The following is a 20,496-nucleotide window of genomic DNA, read 5'->3' on the forward strand; positions in this document are numbered from 1 at the left end:
CGAGACTCTTGGCAAAACGTTCATAATTTTGCATTCTCATTTCCGGTCAAATTCGCATCCCGGAGATCGATCGGTTCTCGTCCGAAGTAAAAGTCTCACGGCAAAGATAAAAGGGAGAGAAAGCTCGCGCGGGAATGTATTACGAGGTCGGGAGATTTTATACCTTGACCACACAAGCGCGAGAAGAAATTTCGACGTGGAGACGAACTCTCTCTCTCTCTCTCTCTTTCTCTCGTGGTTCGGCGACGCGAAATTTAGGAGTGTGGGCGTATTAACCAGAGACATATCGCGACAGTGTATCGTTGCGATGATCCGCCCCTGTTCCGAGCCGAGCGGGAAGAGGGTAACAGTTAATAGGATACACCGAGAGGAGAGAAGAAGGACGAGAGGAGGTAGAGAAAGGGGGAGGAGGGGGAGGTGTGTGGGTACCATAGACGAGTTTCTATGCCCGGGCTACCGATCGTTCTCTATAATACATTTACGCTCCGGCCTATTATAATATTGTACTCCGGGTGTATTGTCTTTCTTAGCGGGATAATGTTTCGCCGACACGCCAGGCCTCGACCTGGAGCGTAACTCTTTCATTTCCCCTCACTCTCCACCGTATTTCCGTGAGCCGTTCCTCTTTCTTCGTTGTCTTTCGCTTTCTCTGCGTCTCGAGCTATCTCGCGTTGCTTTTCCTCTCTCACTCCTGTTTCTTTTGCTGTTTTTTTTTTTTTTAACAACGATCCATTAGCTATCGGCGGGGGTAGCAGCGCTCGGCGCGAGGGAGAGACGAGCGGCTAGGCGGTCTGAAATAGCGAAAACAATTTCAAGAAATCTGCCCCGGCGAAAATTCGATTAGCCGCGGAAGATGGGCTCGAGCTCTCCATTTGTTTCGTTTCGTTTTATTTCCAGCGGGCGTATACTCTGTTTCTGTCGCGCGCCCGCGCGCTTGCACCGGCGGCTTTTAATTACTTCGCCGCTGCGCGCTCGCCGTAAGATCCTCTCTTCCCGTTCTTCTGCGCCTCTTCTCCATTTCTTCTCGTTGCTTCCCGTGGGTTTTTCTTCCTTCGTTTAACGCGAGCTACGTGCATCCTGATGTTTTTGCCGATAAGCCTGGACAACGCCGCCGTTCTCGCGGCATCGCAGCTTGATACGTTGCTGCATATTTCGTATTAGTATTTAATCTGACGCATTGATCTCGCGCGCGCATAAGCCAGCTATTCAGGAATAGTTTCGCACAGGGCGAGCCCTACACCATGAGGAAAACTCATCAAGGCCGTTATACATAAAAAACGAAGGATCAAATAACTCGAGTGCAAAAAATGTATCTCATTAGTGTGAGGATTATCGCACGGTGCGATAAAAAAAAAACCAGTGGCAGTAATGGGGTCGTCATTATTTGCGTCAGTTCATTCTTTCGTAACTGCGCATTTTTAGGAGGAAAAAAAAATTGGTATAGGCTTGTAGAGGCGGGGGCCGTCGACATGATTTCACGGGTGATTTATCGGGGTCGTGCGGGGGACGGTAACAGGATAATCTGAAGGCTTTAGGCCGTGGATTAGGTTTCAATTAGAGGAGCCGAGCGTTAAAAGAACGATATTTATTGCCGGGGCGTCCGACGTGTGAACGGATTAAGCTCGCGTAAGCCTGGATGCGCCGCACCTGATTCCGCGACTCGCGAAAATCGATCTCGAAAGATGTGACGATCTACATTTTGCATGTGCGATCACCTAATATTTAATTCCCGGCTTTTACAGTGTGAAAATATCGTGTTTGTGGCAAACGCGTTAGTATAGAAAAACGTTACCTTATTGTTACATAATACAGCCGATGTAAATTGAAAGTATCAAACGACGTCTTTTCTCGTGGCAAAAAGAAAGGAGGAAGAAAAGGAGGAGATGAAGAAGTGAAATGAAGGAGAGGGATAAGAGTGAGCGCCTTGCGCGTACAGGCCAACAGATGCCTTCCCACGTTTTTTCGTTGAGACATGTGCCCGGCGCGGAAGGCGAAAGGGTTGAGAAATTCAGTTGCCGGCCGGGTGGGGCGGCGGCGGCAAAAAACTGCCCCACGTTACAAGATTCCGCCGGTAATCGCTGCGAGCCGCGATTCCACGCGAGCGAGGGGTGAATTCGATTAACGGGCACGGGGGTCATGGTCTTTTTCTCAGATCAGACCGCGTTTTTTTTTTCTTTTAAACCTCTGTCCCTCTAATAACCGGTCGGTGCCACGCACCCTTGGCCACCGTGAAGCTCGTATGTGTGTAAACAACGATTGTTCATTCACGGTGACTCGTATGAGAAAATCCTCCGGTATATATGTTCGCTTGTGATGCGCCGTATCAAAGAGCTTCTCGCCCCTGTCGTGTGACATCTTTGTTCATCGGATTTCTATAGAGGGCGTAAATTATTTGGCGTGATCAATTTCTTCGAGTTCCGTCCTGTCATCTCTGTCTGTACGGGGATCACTGTAATTTCTATGAATTCGAGCGACAATCTTTTTCCGATTTTCTCGAATTCGATTTGATCATGTAATGTCGATTTCGTGATGATAAGCGCCGTATGAGAATTCAGTGGCAAAAGCAAGCCCAAGCACCCCGCGAAGGATCCCAGTGGTACCATCCAAAGCTCTTGATAAATTGTTATTTGAACAGAATAAATATATATACGCTATCTACGAAAGAGTATAGGAGACTACGAATCATGGCGCGATTATTTAGGTTGGGACGTGCTTGGATCTGAATTTCGCAAGCTTGATGTCTGCTGGTATGCGTTTAAGCCTGACACGTCCGCCGCATCTCCAACGACGACGGCTGTTTTTAACTTGCTTGAGACTTGCATCGATTATATAGGGAGCCCTCGAAACGGAACAAAGGAAACGGCGGACAAAGAGCGTTTAAACGGGAATCCATCTGTACAAGTATCGAGGCAAGCGTGAACCCACCACCACCACCATATGCGTGCGTAACGAGTAACGAGAACGTGTCGCGCGAGAAAAGAGTTAATGTTAAGATTTCGATCGTTAGGAGGAGCGATTATTATAGCGGAAATATATGAACGCGCGATTACACACCGAAGTCGATCGATCCTTCCTCCTGTTTCTTTTTTTTTTTAATTCCGAACCCCTTCGGTTAATTACCGGCACCGCGTATCAGCGAATTTTGCGAGAGTTGGACGTCGGATTTGGTACATACATGACTGACCTTCGACGTGTGAGTACGGAGGCTGGACTCCGTGGCGAAACCCTTGCCGCAGATGTTGCAGTGGAACGGCCGGTTCTTCGCCCGCTCCACCTGAGCGTCGTGATTCCTCAGGTGTTGCTGCAAATTCGACAGTTGGATGAAGGCCCGCCCGCAGTCCGGTAAATGGCACTTGTACGGTCGTTCACCTGCGATCAGATACCGTAAGGCGTATTAGAATTTCGTGCGGCTGTGCACGGGCGTACGTAAATTGTGTTACGGGTGGAACACGTAACGGCCCCGTACACGCTCGATCGGGAAATTCGCACCGGTCATGCTACGCGATTTTCCTGGAGATCGTTCGAAATTCGAAATTTAATCTTTCTTCCATCGAAAGATGAATAAGGGTCGGCATATTTCCATAAATCCATATCTTTTTATCGTTAAATAATGCCTACGTATGATAATTTTTAGAATATTTGCACAAATTATTGGTAACTTTAAAGTTTCATTTTTACTATAAATTTTCATATTTCGATGGATTATCGTATTTGTATACTTATTCATAGAGTAGTCGCGGTGCTTTCCTATTATTTGTAATCATGCGTAAAGTATTCATGTTCCTAAGCCGTTTATACCGTTTACTTTTGATTGGCGTGTAAGAGTAGGTATCATCCGTTTAACGTATCGTACATTCAATATTAACTTTGTCCTCGCGGTCTGGCGCGACGAAGATTGATGAAGAGATTGAAACGTCATTAATGACTCGTTTGTCAGCTCGCCAAGTATGTCTCTCACTCCTCGGCTCGTTCTTAAAAGGTAAAAGCTATGTGGAAAAACGCGCTTAGGAAGTGAATTGGCTGGTCAGTGACTCTCGGCTTTTTCCACTTTTTTTTTTACGGGCATGCAACAGGTTTCTACATCTACATCGAAGAGTAGGTGGGAAGAAAAATACCGCATTTTTCTCGGTGCCGCACCGGGCAGGAAAGGCGCGGACGGCGTCGACTACTGCGCAAATTGGAGGTAGCTAACGCGCAAATATTTTCCATGCAAATGTGCGATGTTATTTATTACACGGTCTTAAGAAAATTTCCGTTTGCTTCAAAATACGAATATTTAAGCGTCCCCCTCCCCGTCCTCCCTGCCCCCGCCCGCGTAATAATGATAAAGTAACGTTGCCTCTCGATCGTTTAATCGCCTCGATCGATCGGCATTCGAGAGGCAGACTTCAGCTGCCGCTGCGCGTTTTTATTGCGTTTTTTTCTCCTCTCCACGGCTCGCCGTTCGTCTCGAGTGGACTCGATTCTAATTCCCACAAGCGATTGGCTCAATTTAACTTTTATTAATATCGACATTCTTCCCCAATCCTTTTTACCCCGGGCACTTGTTCCTTCTGCTCTCTCGCTCTAGCTCTTTACCTCTCCCTCTTTCTCTCTCTTTTTCTCTCTCACCCACCTCTTCTTCTTACTCTCAGTCGTTCCACGGGATTCATCTTTTATTCAGTCGCGTGATTCATCGGAGAATTTCATCGTTCGATTTAATAAAAATAACTCGAGCGAGCAAAATTAGATTCTACAATCTTTTATCACGTGCCGGCATTCGAAACTTCCGAGCGTAAAAAAACAAAACGACGATCAATGAAATGCATCTTTGAGAGTAGATTTTTTCTTCGCTAACAACAGATAATGGAAACCTCCTTGTGGCGCGATGCGCGATAAAAGTAGTTGGCTTTTAAAATGACGGTATGGCACACTGGCAAGTCTGTTATTAAAGGAAGCGATTTCCTGGAGGAAACGAGCGAGCTGATAGTTCCTATTTATTTCCCACCTGAAATGAGTGCATTGGGAGGAAGTATATCTTTGTGTATTCGCAAAGATTTTCACATGAGGTGGAACGTGCGTTGCCGTATTTGTGTTAACTTATTTATGATAAGAATCCACTTCCGCGTATATTCGTACTTATGATGCAAATTCTGTCCTATACTGTCTTAAAATACACAGTGCAAATTAATGATGATCATTTACCAAATTAAAATATACGACTTGATAAAGCATTTATTTATATATACATATATACATATATATATATATATATATATATATAGAAAATTTTGCTAGACTTCCTCTCCAATTTCACCATTGTTACAACCCTTGCGTATTATATTAATACGTTTTTAATTACGACAGGAAACATACGGTCTCGTTCTCTTCACGAGTGACTAAGTCTTTTTTTTTTTTAATGTTACGCAGGCATATCGAAACAGAGTATTCTTCTTTTAGGTGGAGAAAATATATTTAATTATGCAATAAGGACGGCCTTGTTCAAGAACAGAAAAAAAAAACGTTAGAAAAGGCGTTATTGGAATTTTTATGAAGGGACACTTGGCTTTTCCCTCCTCCGCCTTCAAGACCGTATGTTTTCTGTCGCGCTACAATTAAAAACGTATTAATACACCGGCTATAACAACAGTGGCGTCGGTGGGGAAGCCTAGTGGTTTCTTATTGTCGGCGCTTAATTGTCGGTTGAAACATTTATTTGTAGAACGATGAGCTCGCCCACGTGTACACTCGCACATACGTAATATTCGCCTTTTTTGTGCGCTTGACGTTACCGGAAGCAGCGACGGTAGGAACAAACGCGGCGAGAAGGGTTACAAAGTAGGCACACCTCTCTCTTTCTCCCGTTCATAAAAGGGAAATAATGACATAGAACGCCACGACTCCGCGGTCGGTCATTCGTTTCCACGAAAACAGTCAGTTTTCCCGCACTATTATGCGATAAACGTTGCGCTGACACGACGTCGAGCATTCTCGCGTGATAATAAAAAAAAAAAATAAAATAAAATAAAAATAAAGGACATTGCGGTAACATATACACCCAGCATTGGTATTTCAAGCGTGCAATTGGCATTCATTTTTTACTGCCTCGTTTATCGTTTAATCGACCGTATCATTCGCTAAGGTGTTAATCCGTAAATGCGCACTATGATAAAATATGATTTGTAAATCATTCGTTAATCAATTTTTGTTAATTTGTTAAATTTTTAATTTGATAAACAAAAGCGACAACACGGTCGATGTTAGTGACTCGAAAGACAGACGATTCTTTCGGAAGCAACGTATTTTTAAAAAATAATGAAATAATCCCTCATTTTAATGTAATAGCTTCCCATTTTGTAATAATTCGCGTGGCCTCGCAGCGGAGCTGCGAAGAGTTATGATTAAATTTAAAATCTCGCGTGCGAAACGAAAAGACAAGAGATGGAACAACGTGAGTGGGGGAGAGGGAGGAGGGATCGCTCGAGGTTGCCTTGTCGAAGGGTCTAGCCCCAACTCTTTGAAACACCCTTTGTCGACTGCAGGAATTACGAATTATAAAGAACTTTTGATGAATCGGTGCACTTCGGCAAGCATTCAGCTCGACATTCGACACATTGGACTTCTCTCAAATTTCATAAACTCCATATCCTCATACGCGATGCAGCAAAAATATTGTACACAATAATATTATATAACGGTTATTGATAATGAAAAGCTATAATTTTAAACTAATGAGGCAGTTTGAAAAATAATTAATTTCCGCATTTTTTTTCTTGATATCACGCGTTTTAACATTTCGAAATATCGTCTGGCTCGGACAGCCATAGATGAAATATAATATTTACTGCCGCGTTGCATTTTCGTGCGAGCCATAAATTCTATCCGTCATTTTGGGGCCCGGACAATTTCAATTTTATTCCATTAAAAATCGTGATCATTGTTGCACGAACGAATTTATCGCGCCAGACATTCTACACGAATTTCAACATTTAATTTTGACGTACGGTTACTACCCTCGAGCTCTCTTTCCCTCCCTTTCTCTCTGTTCGCTCAGCCTGCCTGCCTCTATATAGCTCTCTCTTTCTCTCTCTCTCTATTTCTGCCAACACCCTTCGACACCCTCCAATCCTCTCTCTCTCTCTCTCTCCCTCCCACTCTTTTCTCTCATGCCGTCGCTCTACCTCTAGCGCTGGCACAAATCATTTTCGGAATATCAAACACCTCTGACAGAACGTCCAATGATTTCCCACCCCCGTTCGCCCTTTCGCCGCATAGCGACCCTTTGACGCCGGCCGCGCCTGCGACTCTTTTCCGCGAGATCTCGCGTTCGCCAGGCGCCGCCGGCCGTTTGCGAGATTTTCCGGCGCATTTTTTTCCGCGGCGCCGATACATCTCGCCGCACCACTCGTCAAAATCACCGGGCACGCGAAAAGTAGGTAGAAAGCTCGGCAAAAGCTCGCACGTGGTTGGACGTGTGAGCACGAAACAGCCCGTGGAATCGCCACCTCCCTCCTCCTTTCCACCTTTCCACCACCTCGGTCTGACCGCTGGTGTGTGCTGATCGTCCCCGTACACCCGTGCGTCCCGGGTCTCGCACCGGGTGAATGTTATATGCCGGGTGGATGGCCACCCACCCCCTCGCGCTCGGCCACCCCCTTCACAGCCCGCGGCCCGGCCCGGCCCGGCACCGGCCCTACCGCCCTGCCGCGCGCGCGGCCCACTACACGTCCACGGCAGAAAATTAATGTCCCCTGCAATCCATGTATAATGCATTCGCATTTCGTTCAACGAACAAATGAACGCACCGCTAGAAAATTTACGTCCCATCTCGCTCACGGCCGAACGTCTTTTCTCTTGTTTCGAGCATTCTCTTTCTCTCTCTCTCTCTCTCTCTCTCTCTTCCCCCTCTCTTTTTCTTTCTATCTCTCTCCCTTGTCCCAATCTCTCTGTCTTTCCCTCTTTCTCTCTATCCATCCCTCGCACGGGAATTCGCGAGCGGAAACACACCGGCCCTGACCAACTCGCGGCCGCGCTCGCTCGTTCTCTCTTCCGGCCGCGCGTTCCATCATCTCCCGCTTCCCCGCCTCCCGTTCCCCTCCTCTCTTCCTCTTCCCCGGTCCCCTCGTCCCGTACTCCCGGCGTCATCGAAATTCCGGCTGGAAATCATTAAATTGCACGCACTCACACGCACGTGCGTCGTTCGCACTGATGGCCCCTCTCCTGGCGAGTCCCCTTCACCTCGACCCTCCCGCTCTTTCGCTCTTGCGACCTTCTATGACACTCGTCGAACTATCCACACGAGTGATACCTCGAATTTTGGTGTATGCCCGGGTGAGGGGAGCCGATTTTGGCGAATATGCACTGTTTCCCGGGAAAAATTGACGATGACAGCGATGGCGCGCGAAAGGCGGAGAAACGCAATTATCGGGAGCGATGCAATATTTCATGCTACCCCTTATTCTCCAACATTTGCGAGACAGAAACGATGTGTATTGAAAAGGTGAGCAAAAAGCGTTACAACAGAATAAAGTTGCGAATAGAGATAAAATCGTTAAAAAAAAATGTTTAGAGATATTGACTCGTAGAGATGTCGTGAAGGTTCGCGGAGGCCGTATCAAAGTCGAGCTAAACGCCCAGTTACCACATTGTTATCAAGAATCGTGAATGAAACTATTTCGCTTATCAGTGTATTTCAGCCGATTTTCGTTTGATCAACGTATCTTTTGAAGTAGCACACTTTGCGTTAAGATATAGATACGACTATATAAGATATAGATATAGTTCGAACGATATTCTAGCGATATTAGATCTCTCTGCTGGCTTAACAGTACTTTTCTATGTACATATATAATAAAATGGATAATTACGCCTCAAGGGATAATGCAGATAACGCAGGCAGAATTTGTGCTTTACCTTCGCGATAAAGTCGACAAATAATGATTGATGACGATTCCAAGAATTACGTTAGATAAGAGAAGAAAAAAAAAATACGCGAGAGTAACACTTATATGCTAAACAATAATGTCAGGCGGTTACGTGACGCGAGCGGTCGTGAACTTTGTACTTTGCGTCTTTCGGGGCCACGTCTCGGTCGCGTTATTCAAGCGGCGATTAATGATAGGACTCGTGCGCGTCTAAGGTGCAAAGTGGCCGTTAAAAAATTTAAGTTTCTCACGTACGACGCGGATTGCATTAACCTTGGGTTCGACGGGAAAGTATTTTTGGAAAAGGCGGTCTGTAGCCCGCCTCGGCTCGTTGCTAATTAAAGCGCGCTTATCCGCGCTGCTCTCGCGCTAAAGCGAGAGTCGAAAAGCGATTAAACTTCAAATTTAGCCTAAAAGTACGACGGTAATGTGACAGCCTCCATTAATTTTCTTACATGTCCGGGAATCGTTGATGCTTTCCTACACCTACCCGGGTCGAATCGGAGGAAGTGATTTGTTCGTGGTGATATAAAAAGAATTCCGTTTGCGACAAAGACGATCGTTTGGATGTATATGTGAGACGTTCCGGGGGGATGTGATTCCGAGGTCTCTATCACGCGTATATTAAATTAGCCGGCGCAAGACTAGTAAATTCGCGCTAGTAAACGTCATTCGCGCGCGTTTGCGCCGCAACAAAAATAGAGAATTAATTATTTAGACGAGTTATGGGCGCGCCGCGTTTATTGGTCTACATTAATTACGGTTTCGCTAGCCCGGTTAGTGCGAGAGCCGAACAATTGAGTCGTTGTGTTTTGATAATTATTCCCGTGACAGTCATTAATAATCAAGTATGCTATATAGCCGTATAATTAACTGCTATACCGGAACCGCCTTCTGTTCCCCCGACAGTCCCTTCGACATCCCCGAACAAATTCTTTCATTTTCGGAAAACTCTCTCCGACGAGATGCGTTCTATTTTAAGCCTCTTTTAAGGAGATTTTTAGTCGCATTGTGCTCGAACGAAGACTAGAAATCCGAATATCGAAAGAGAAAAGGATTATTATTTATATCAAATAAAGTTTATTGAAGTGAGATATATGGAGAAGTTTTAAAAGTTCATTACATAAAAGATATATTGGAAAAGAGAGCGAAAACTCTTTATCAATTATATTCGGAAAATAAGCTGCTAATTTCACAGAGGTGCTAAAATTGTGGTAAGCGGTTAAATGACCGTTTCGACCCTTTGATGTTAATTCGTTCGCGAAAACTGTCACCGAGAGGTGTGTCCGTTTCGCGGGAAACACTCGCGCGCGGGGTGGTCAACGTCGGGACAGATGAAATTACTTTCCGCGAGAATCATTATCGGGAGGTACCATCAGATTTATCGAAAGAAGAGCGCGGGAGCATTATCGTGGACGCACCGGGAAATTTATAGGGTCCGGAATTACCATGAAACCGGCGTTAGTGCCACGTTCGGCATAGCGTATATTGCGCTAGGAGAACACGTTACCGGGCACATAGAATTCGAATGAGAGCGAGAGAGTATGTGAGAGAGAGAGAGAGAGAAAGAGAGGGAGGAAGAGAGGGGGAGAATGCATCCCTTTCCCGAGCAATGCAGCCGAGCGTTTCACGCATGCATGGAAATCATTAAAATAAAATGGCCGATAACAAATGACTGTTGCAAAGAGGGGAGCCTTCCCGGTTGGCGGCCATCTTGGTTCACGTGACCGTCATCCGGGCAACCACGGGCACGCCACGCCCCTTTAATGATTTCTACCCCCTGGCGAATGTGCTGTACGTACGTGCGAAATTTCTCTCGTGTATGTATGTGTGTTTGTTCAGGGGTACGCTGGTGTGTGAGTATATCCCCCGCATACGCGGGGTACAGTCATCATCAGTAGTCTAGGCGAAATCACCCCTGGTACAGCCTCTTCCAAACTCGCCGTCAGCGAACGTTCTCGAAAGTGCATTTCGGGGTTTTGAAAGCCCCGGTTTTATGTTATTCGTTAGGAGAAAGTGGCTGTACAGTACTTGTAGCATGATGAATTATGCACTTGAGAAGTGTACGATATGATCCAGTTTGATTGGTTGCCCGGTAGTAGCGGCATCGCGAAGTCGGCAGGAGTTCGCGTCGTGTCATGCGAACATCATCGTATTGAATGAAACGAATTTGCAGGCACCGAGGCGTAGTAAGCACGATTTCGGTTTAGACTTTGATGCTATTAGACGTACGAAAATCGTGCGGGATTACCATTTTTCCCTGCATATCCGTATCGTTCGAAGTTGAATTCAGCAGAATCATCGTAAGGCCGACATTGGCTTCCTGGTATTTTATGACCGCGGCGTAAGCGGAAAGATCATTCTCGCGTGTCTGCCGGCGCCCGAAATAAACGAAATCCGAAATAAGCGAGATTACACCGGGATTCAATTCCGGTTCTAGACAATGCCGAGGGTAACGATACGCTTGGGATGACGTCGTCGGTGGTGCCGTTGCATTTTGCAACTCGTCGTCACCGCCGCCGCCGCCGACGACGACGTCGCGCGGGCTCGGCGCCCGAAAGTTCAAGGTTCGCATATACACAGTCAGTCGAGTCGAAGTGAATTTTCGAGTCGATATTAGCAAGCAGGCGGGCAAGCTCGGGGAATCTAGTCTCGGCCCGGCGGCAGATACTCCGTTTGATGATGCGGGTAAGGCACGCGGGCAAGCGTTCGGGAATCGCGGCCGGGCACAGTAAAGGGCGGTAATAGTTGATCAATAATCCCGTAACTTGGTTAGGCGCGCGTTTATTTTGCCGAATGCGACCTATTCGCTCGGCCGAACGTCAGCCGGCCGTATTACGCGGCCGTGAAAGTTTTATGAGGCAAAGATTACTGCCGACTCTCCACTTTGTCCCATGTGTCGTTATTACGTTTCCGCTGCTTCGTCCCCCGCGGCTAGTTCAGCGGCACGTCGCGTTTTTCTCGCCCGGGAAACGAGCTCTCTTTTCGTAATGTCACCGAACGCCACCGACCAGTTATCATTTGATGCCGCATGTAGATTGGACAATTTGGAAGGCTGTAATTCTCTATCTGTAATTCTCTCCAGTCGAAACGTCGAAAATAGGGTTGAAATAATTCAAGACATTCCACATTGACCACGTTTGTTTTATTAATCGCTACGTGGAGCATAGGCGACTTGAAAAATGTATTAAATCCTCTAGCAACGGCAGCTTTACAAACCGAAATAATCGAATGACGAATTTAGTATAGTCATCTCCCGGCGAAGAGGTCGTTATCGCGCGGATTCGAGCGAGCAAGGTCGTTCAATACTCGAAGGTGCACCACGATTCTTCCTACGACGATGATGATGCCAACGAACTTCCTGTTGTTGCCGGTTGGCCTGGTCGTGTGCGGGTGGAACATTATTCGGGCATATGGTAGTCCCTTCTCTCTCTCCCTTTCTCTTTCGCTCTCTCTCTCTCTCTCTCCCACGCTCTCTCGCCCTTCTATCCTCTCGGAGCGGTTCACCTGCCTTGCCCGAAACTCTTTACCTCTTATTTTTTATTTCTCTTTTTTTTTTGACCGATGCCTTCGCTTTTTTTTGGACCATCCACGGGGAACATCGGGGTTACCGACCCGGTTGAGGCTCGGTAACCCTTCCTCGTCACTATGGCACGCTTATTTCCACGCATCGGGGCCGATGAACCCTTTTTTTCTGCAATCGGTTACGACCTCATAAATCGATCGGCCGGCACGTGGAATAATCGGAATCGCGATGCGGAAATGCGGTAGATTCGACGAGACCCTCGACTTCATCCGCGAACTTCATTGCGAATTCGACGTGAGATTATGGTTCTATTATTACTCCCTGTCGCAATGTCAGTCGCCGAAGTCATTGAGTTCAAGAATCCGCGTTCAACGAAAGGGATTCGTATCCTGTCGTGGATTTAGAGAAACTCGAAGGTTAAGGTTGGAATTGAGAGATCGCCAGGTACACCCGGTACCGGCTTTCGTTTCCACTTCCGCGCAGACAAAAAACTCATCGAGCAGAATACTTCACCGACAACTTTTCTTCTTCGCCGTCGCGCGACGAGCTCTAATTTCGGGACGGCCCGTAATTTTTCTCGCGCGGGCTCAGCCGAGCATAATTTATTCCCGATGCCTGATGAGACCCATTGTCGCCGAGACGATGCCGGGCGCGCTCGCTCGCTCGCTCGCTCGCTCGATGGCGAAGAGGGTTGAAAACGAGTCGAGTCGAGTCGAGCGGGGAGAGGAAACGAGGGGTTGAAGTGGTCGTCGCGTTTCTAGTCAAGGAGAGAGGAAAAAAGGAGAACGAATTATATAAGACACCGGAAGAGGAGTACAACACGCGCGGCGCCTGCTTCCTCCACCCATCCGCATCCGTCCGAGAATGGTTAACGATCGTTTCTGGATGCAGGACAAGATCATTCGCCCCTCTCCCCCTAACGACAATCTCTCGTCGCTTAACAGGCATTTCGTCGAGACCTTTTTTTCTTTGTCCCTTTCTTTTTCTCTCTCTCTTTCTCGCCGTAGGACAGCGAACCTCGAGTCATTAGGCAGACCAGGGTAAAAAGGGGTAAAAATTAATGTCTCAGAACGAACGCTCGGCCTGTCGAGTGGCCGGAGCTAAGTCCTGATGGCCCTCGTGTCTTTACGATTTTTCATCGCGAGCCATTTGTTCGTAAGATCCTGGAAGGCTATACCTCTCTCACCACCCCAAGTTGCCAGTTGAACGACCTTTGATTCCTCGATGAGGTTGACGTACAACTGAATTAATAACGAACTACCATTCGGAACGGCTCTAATTATAGATAAAATTCGATTTATAAGTGAAAAATTTGCCGAGATGTAAGTCCGTCTTGTTTTCAGAATGTAAAATATCTCGAATGGAATGCGAGCGATATTATGGAGTTGCGAAACGTGTTGAGAAATGAATGTTTGCGAGAAAGCGAGGTTCAGAGACGGGTGCTTAAGCTCATCGCGCATCGTCGAAATCGTCCACGCGCCTCCTCATGCCTGTCGCACACGGCGAGTACGCGTTCACGTACTACGTTTCACGTAGGTAGAGCGTGTATATAACGCGGACACGTATCGTGCGCGCACACAAGACCGGGCCCCCGAAGTTTCCGACGTAAGACGGCGGAGATCCGCCGCGTTCTCGTATGCCGTATGGCGTCCCGCGCGCGCGTTACCTCCCACACATGCCGTGTAGAAAGTTTACTAGATGGAAATCTATATCTTATTTTACGGCCGGCCGTGCTCAATATTCTTGACCCGCCGGCCTCGAGAGCGGCCGATATAAATGGTCCGCGTAAATCTTTCCAGTCCGAGGCTCCGGCATCGCGCCGAGCTCTCCGCGCGGCGCCGATAAAGAGATGCATCCTCCTCTTCGCGCGGGAGATGGGAAATATTATATCGGCGCTACATTATCGCGAAACTTCACGATGCGGCTTTAACGGCTTCGGATTAATTATATTCCCAAGAGAAGAGAGATACGTTCTTTGTTTAGTTGTGAAATATAAACATTGTTGAAGTCCAGCGTGTATTCCGATCATATCAAACCCATAGAGTCTTGTTTTAATTGGCGAATCCTTTCGCGTATCGCGATGAATAAATTAGTCATCCGTGAAGACTAAATCTTATGCCACATCGTAATCTCAGACGGAGCGATTAATATTACTAAGTTCATTAATAATATCGATAAGATGCAGCGTTAATGCAATCGTGCATAGATTCGCAATGTTTTGCAATCGTACGTTTCCGCGATAATCGCGATGCTGCATCGGCGGTATCTATTTGCTCCACTTAAAGATGCATTTTTATTCCGGACTGTCAGCGCGGACGGCTCTCATTTTGTACGGCTTTCAATTCTCTTTATTGGATTATTGGACGGACGATGCGATAGCGCGCGCGCGCGCGGGGACGCGTCATCGGTAATCGGAGTAATTGCAGATGCAAAATAAAATATACGTCGTCGCGCTGGCGGCGTGGATTACCTATTTCGCGCGCGCGCACACACACACACATACGCGCGCGCGCTACATAATGACTATCGATAACGTGGATGAAACGGGAAAAAGAAAAAAAAAAGGATGAAAAGAGAAAGAAACGTTAGCGCACCGCCAGCGCCGTGGCATTTGTCGGCGCGAAGTTATTGCATCCGAGGCTGAGGAGCATTAAGTATCCTTAACCCACTGACCGGTTCTCCGCGGCGCGTTAAAACGTGATAGCGCTCGCGCGGCGCGCCGCGCGCTCGAGGATCGTGTCTGATTTTGCGCAAAAAGTCCGGCTTTCGTGCCAGATTAGAAAGTTAATCTACATTTCGTTAGATGTAACACCGTTCACCGCCAGCGCGCGCGGCGGTATAAGTATAATTACACCACGGCGCGTATCTCGCGAGACAAATACGACTGGGAAGGTTAGGCTTGCAGTTTCGCGCGCGAGAGTTTCCGCCCGTCGTTTACGATTCACATTCGAAATTCGAGACTCTCCATTCGAAACCCTTTCTCCTCCTCGCGGCCATATGGCGACGCGATTTTTACGCTGCGTAACAAAAATATCGTGGAATATTGTTATGCAGAGCGCGCTCGTTGGAAATGAATAACATCCATTAGCGAGCACTTAGAGAGAATTCAATTACGAGTAAATAAATAACTGCGAAACATAATTTTGGCGTATTCGATATTTATTTATATATACATTTTTCGAAAAGCATTTCTACGCTGGTGAAAATGACGAGATTTTCGAAAACGAAGTTCCCTGTAAAATAATTAATCTGCGCCCCAGAAGAGGCCAACGCGCGCGGATATTTTATTTGTATTTCAAATATTCCTTTTGTTTCCATGACGTACTTATGTTTCGTCCATGGAGAGGGATTTTCGTCTCGCTAGGAGAATCTCGGAGGAGCGTCTCGGCGTTCGCGAAAGGGTTGCGAAAGTAAGTCAGTAAAGCAAGGGTGAACTTTCGGCCGAATTCAAAGATTAAAAGACGGCGGTGTCTCTTTAAGCCGACTTGCGAGAAATCGCGAGAGCCGCGCTCGCCGTTTCTGAAATCGTATCTCGATTCACTCGACGACAGTCTTGGGCGTCATTTTTAATTGCTACTTCCGAAAGTGCGAACGTTTATTCGCAAAATGCGATCGTCAATAGGTCGGAGAGGAGAAGCGGCGCGTCGCTTTTACGTCCCGCTAAATAAACGATGAATTCACGAGAGAGAGCATGAAAACTAACGCGACCTTGCTTTTTATACTTCAACGAATACTTATTACTTCTAGCTGCATCTCGGACTATTCTATATCAGCTGCGAGCGATAAGATAGCCACGGAAAAAAATCACTCTCATGGCAACAATCTCAGGACGCGCTGTGGATTTGCGTGTTGCGGAAAAAGTGAACGCGCCTTGAAAAACGTTCGTAAGAATACAACGATGAAAATAATAAAATTTCGTCTGTGCTCCGTGGTGTTTCGCCGCGTATTACAAAAGCGCATACTCCCGCGTATGTATTTTGCGATTCTGCTTCTTTAACTTTAATTAAATTATGAAACTGACACCGTTTTGATACGGTGGTAGTGCTAAAATACCGGGTATCCGATATTAAGGCGCAATCCGATTATTAAATCGGTTTGTGCATTAAATGCCACGCCATACGCGAGGAGCGTTAAATTCCGTCTAAAAGTATCTCGCTTCCTTTCTTCATAACTAAACCTCCGCGGAGAGCTCTCGAGAGTCACGTGATTTGTCCGGCTAGGCGAGCTCGCGGTTTCCCTTCCCATTAAATTTTAATTAACTGCGGGTAAGGAAAAAACGAAGTAAGTGCACTATACCCCACAATATGCATACTATAGCCCGCGTTTTGCCATCCCGCGTAATTAGTTTCATCGACCACTAAGGCCGTACAAGGTGTTGGACAAAAAGGTAGGAGACTCGCCGGAGTCTCCGTGAAAAAGGACTTAACCGTTGTTCCTCGTTTGAGAAGCAATTCGAGAACGTGGTACTTATATTCCGCAATTGTTTCTTCGTATAATTAATAAAATACTAAAAGAATACAAAGAAAAAAAAAGAGCGGAAACGACATAACGTTACGGTTTCGTAAGTCAGATTTGACTCCGACACGATTAGAAAATTCGCAGTTTTGCAAAATAAATTACGCACGTCTTTTTAATGCATTTATTTCTCGCAGAGTTTTCTATCGTCACGGTGTTGCGCAAAAATGTCAATTTACCGGCTATTAGTTCGCCATTCGGATCTGTCAACAGAGCGTCGTGCAAACATTGCACCGCGATTCCTTATCTCGTATCACAAACAGCCGTGCGGTGACAATCGGCGCGCGGGCGGGCTCGCAACTCGCAATGAGACTCGGAAAAATTGCCAAGGCGATTCGCGATCGCGCTCCCGTCCGTCCCGTCGTCGTTTCGTCGCGGTCTCATAATCGATAGCGGAAGCGATCGCGCCCCGCAACAGCTTGGCTCGACGGGCGTATAAAAAAGATTGACGGTCAGTCTATTGTCGAATCATTTCGTTCGATACGATCCAAGGTCGAGACGCAAAAAAAAAGAGAGCGTAGGCGTATACATCGTCGCCCCCCTGCCCTTGCATCTCCCCACGATAGAGACTCTATTCAAATTAACCCTCATGGAAAAAATGCGGAACCGCCGCGGAAGGGTCGGTAGAAAATTAGAATAGACCGATACGCGCGTCGATAGGCTATGCATATGCGCCGTGACTGTACGTTCGTTTCTTCGACCACGGACCATACGGCGCTCCTCCCGGCTTAATCACTTTTCTTTTCTTCCTCCGAAGCCGTATCTTTTCTCACCGGAGTTTATCAATATTTTAACGGATACAGGCGCAACGAAAGAGAAACGTGAGGAATTAAACTATTTTTTTTTATTGTGAAATAATCAAAAATACTGTCTCTATAAAGAGCATCACATATATATTAATATATTTATTCAGATAATATTCTCGAATATAATAATGTTTAAAATAATACGTATCTCAGCGTGGTGAAATTTTACACGAAGCCAATTGTGCAAGAAGAAAGATCGCCAAGTTACAAACTTCAGTGTCTATCGATAATCGTGTCCTTTTTAAGTCGCTCGGGCGAAGCTGAAGTTGAGTGTGTTAATTACTAAACACGGGCCGGTTACATCGTTCGCAAAATTGCATGAATGCATGAATTCTGGCGTACGAGTAATTTACGAGTACGCCGCGCTGAACGCGGGCTGGTATTAGAACTAACGCTCGTTCTGTTAAAACATTCATAGCGAGGCTATAGGTCGGCTGGCTGATTAGCCTGCGATATTAATCAACGAAAATTAATCAACTTCCGGGTTTAGAATATTCTCGAAATGCAAAGATTTCATCGATAATTTCACCGCGAATCCGCCTGGTATGCGCGGTCGCGGAAAAAAAGAATATTATTTGGGCGAAAGCTCGTTTCGCGAAACTTGTCGTTTCCTCCGCGCCTTCGTCATCTCGCTCGTAATTTTTATTTCTCGTGCTCAAAGCGTCGCCGTGCCGTTGTTTAATCTTTCATTCCGCGCCATTTGTAATAAAGGGACCACCGGCGTCGCTCTTTTCCGCAGTGCTCTCGGTCCCCGGGATCCCCCCTCGCCCCGCTTTCTCATCGCTTTGATTTTTCTCGAGACGTCCGCCGAGAGGCATTCCGCCGCATGAATTCTTAACCGGCGAAATTAGCGAATTAAAAGTGTGAGAGGGATGGAAAAACGCGCGGACCCGGAACCGGCTGCCGCCAGGAAGGCCGAGGAAGCGAGGCCGGCGAGAGCGTATAGTGGCGGGCGAAAGGGAAAGACTCGGGAGGGTCTGTGAATCTCGGAACGTTCCTCCTTTTCCTCATTTTACACCGCGGCACCTCGTAAATACGGATATGCAGGCTCGTTTCCAAACTGTTCCGCGCGCAGAAGCGGGGGCTTGGTGGGGAAACGTTGGTCGAGGCAGAAGCCTTAATTTTTATTCATGCGCCGACGAAACGGCAATTTTTCGCAGTATTAAGTGGGCTTTAAAATTGTCCGGTCAATTTCTTCGGCAGGACGTGCTCCTTTTTTCAAGCACCGCTATCATTGTCGCGACGACGCCCCTCTCGACGGGCTAGTTTTCCCTCCCCCGTTCAACGCACTTCTCGTGGTCCTTCTGATGGACGCAAAATCACGCGCTCCATTCCGCGGGAATCCTTTACAAATTACATCCAATGAGAGTAGTACGTAGCTGCGTAGTCGCTCGGGGGAGAATACCAATGTGTTATCGGTAACGTGGCTATTACGCATCGGCGTCTTTCATAGCGCGGATTACGCTCATAGACGGATCATTAGGTCATAGATGTTACCAAATGGACGCCCAGATTACGGGCTTTCGCAAGCGTTTAACAATCGCAATCCCGCAGTCCTTTGAGATTGTCCTGCGCCATTCTATCTGCGCCGCTTTTCGCGCAGCGGCGATTTTCGCAGCCAACACACGCGCCTAGTTAGCGGCTCCGGGAAAACCGATTAGTTCCTGGCGCGTAGGGCGGTCGATCATTAGATTTTGGCCGGGAAATTGAGTTTTGCCCGCTGCCGAAGGGATAATCTTTGGTAGCCTCTGGCCTCTGCTATGCGCACGGACTCTATCTGTTCCTCTCCCTCTCTATTTCTCTTTCTCTCTCTCCGGGTGCATCCCGATCGTCGCATACGCTCACGGACGCACGTGTGCATACATGCGTGCCTGTGTGTTGCATATACGTGTGTGAATATACATACGACCGCGTTCACGCGCTCGCGCGGTTGTGTGCGCTTGCGACGGTGGCGGCACGTAACTTCGGTTCCATTATTGAGCGATCGGGCGATCGAAAAATTCCCGCGCTTTTTCGCACGCGGCCACCCCGGTGGGGCGAACCGGACTCTCATTGGCTCGGCCGTTTGGTCATCCTTGCGCGCCGCTGGTACGAGAGGGGGTGAACGGACTCGCTCACCCTCGTTCTCGTTCTCTCTCTCTCTCTCCCTTGCACTCCGCACCCTCCCCAGGTATTTGTCTAGGCTACAGATATTGACCAGCTATCGATATCGTGGACACTCGTCGATATTATATTCTCCGCGCCGCCTGCTCCCCCTCCACCGTATCCGTTCTTTCGCTTCGCTCTCCCACCCCATGGATTTTACCGGCCGTGCGTTCTCGTGTAAATTTCGGTTAATGAATTATATGTATAATATATAGACACGCGTGCATATATGCGCGCGAACGATGTAACTCGTGTGCATATTTGCGGAGCGATGGAACGGCGGGTGGGGGAGGAAGGGGGCACGTCGGCACGCCGGCGAATTCCCGCCGATTTTTGAACGCGAACGACCAATCGCCGCGTGCCCCGCCGCGCCAGAATTTCATCGAAATGAGAAATCAATACGCGGTGCAAACGCTATAACGGGATTGTTCCGTTGCAAAAATGTACGCGGTTTCCGAGTATGCCGCTTTGCATTCGTATTACTTCGATATTAATTAGTACGTGCCAACGTATTATTGTTTTCCCGATTTATACATACATACGTATATATATATATATATATATATACTGTCTCTTATACACATCTCTGAGCGGGCTGGCA

The 20,496-nt window shown here is 47.2% G+C and overlaps 1 protein-coding gene across 1 annotated transcript in view; it reads right to left on the reverse strand.

Moving 5' to 3' along the window:
- The window catches only part of LOC105458394 (Krueppel homolog 1), an 81,421-nt gene that overhangs the window by 25,427 nt on the left and 35,498 nt on the right, over window positions 1–20,496 (reverse strand). The window contains exon 4 of the mRNA XM_011703666.1: window positions 3,176–3,369. Coding sequence (XP_011701968.1) covers window positions 3,176–3,369 — 194 coding nt within the window. The remainder of the gene's footprint in view (window positions 1–3,175; window positions 3,370–20,496) is intronic.

Source organism: Wasmannia auropunctata, unplaced genomic scaffold, assembly GCF_000956235.1.
Source record: "Wasmannia auropunctata unplaced genomic scaffold, wasmannia.A_1.0 LD334538.1, whole genome shotgun sequence".
NCBI lineage: Eukaryota > Metazoa > Arthropoda > Insecta > Hymenoptera > Formicidae > Wasmannia > Wasmannia auropunctata.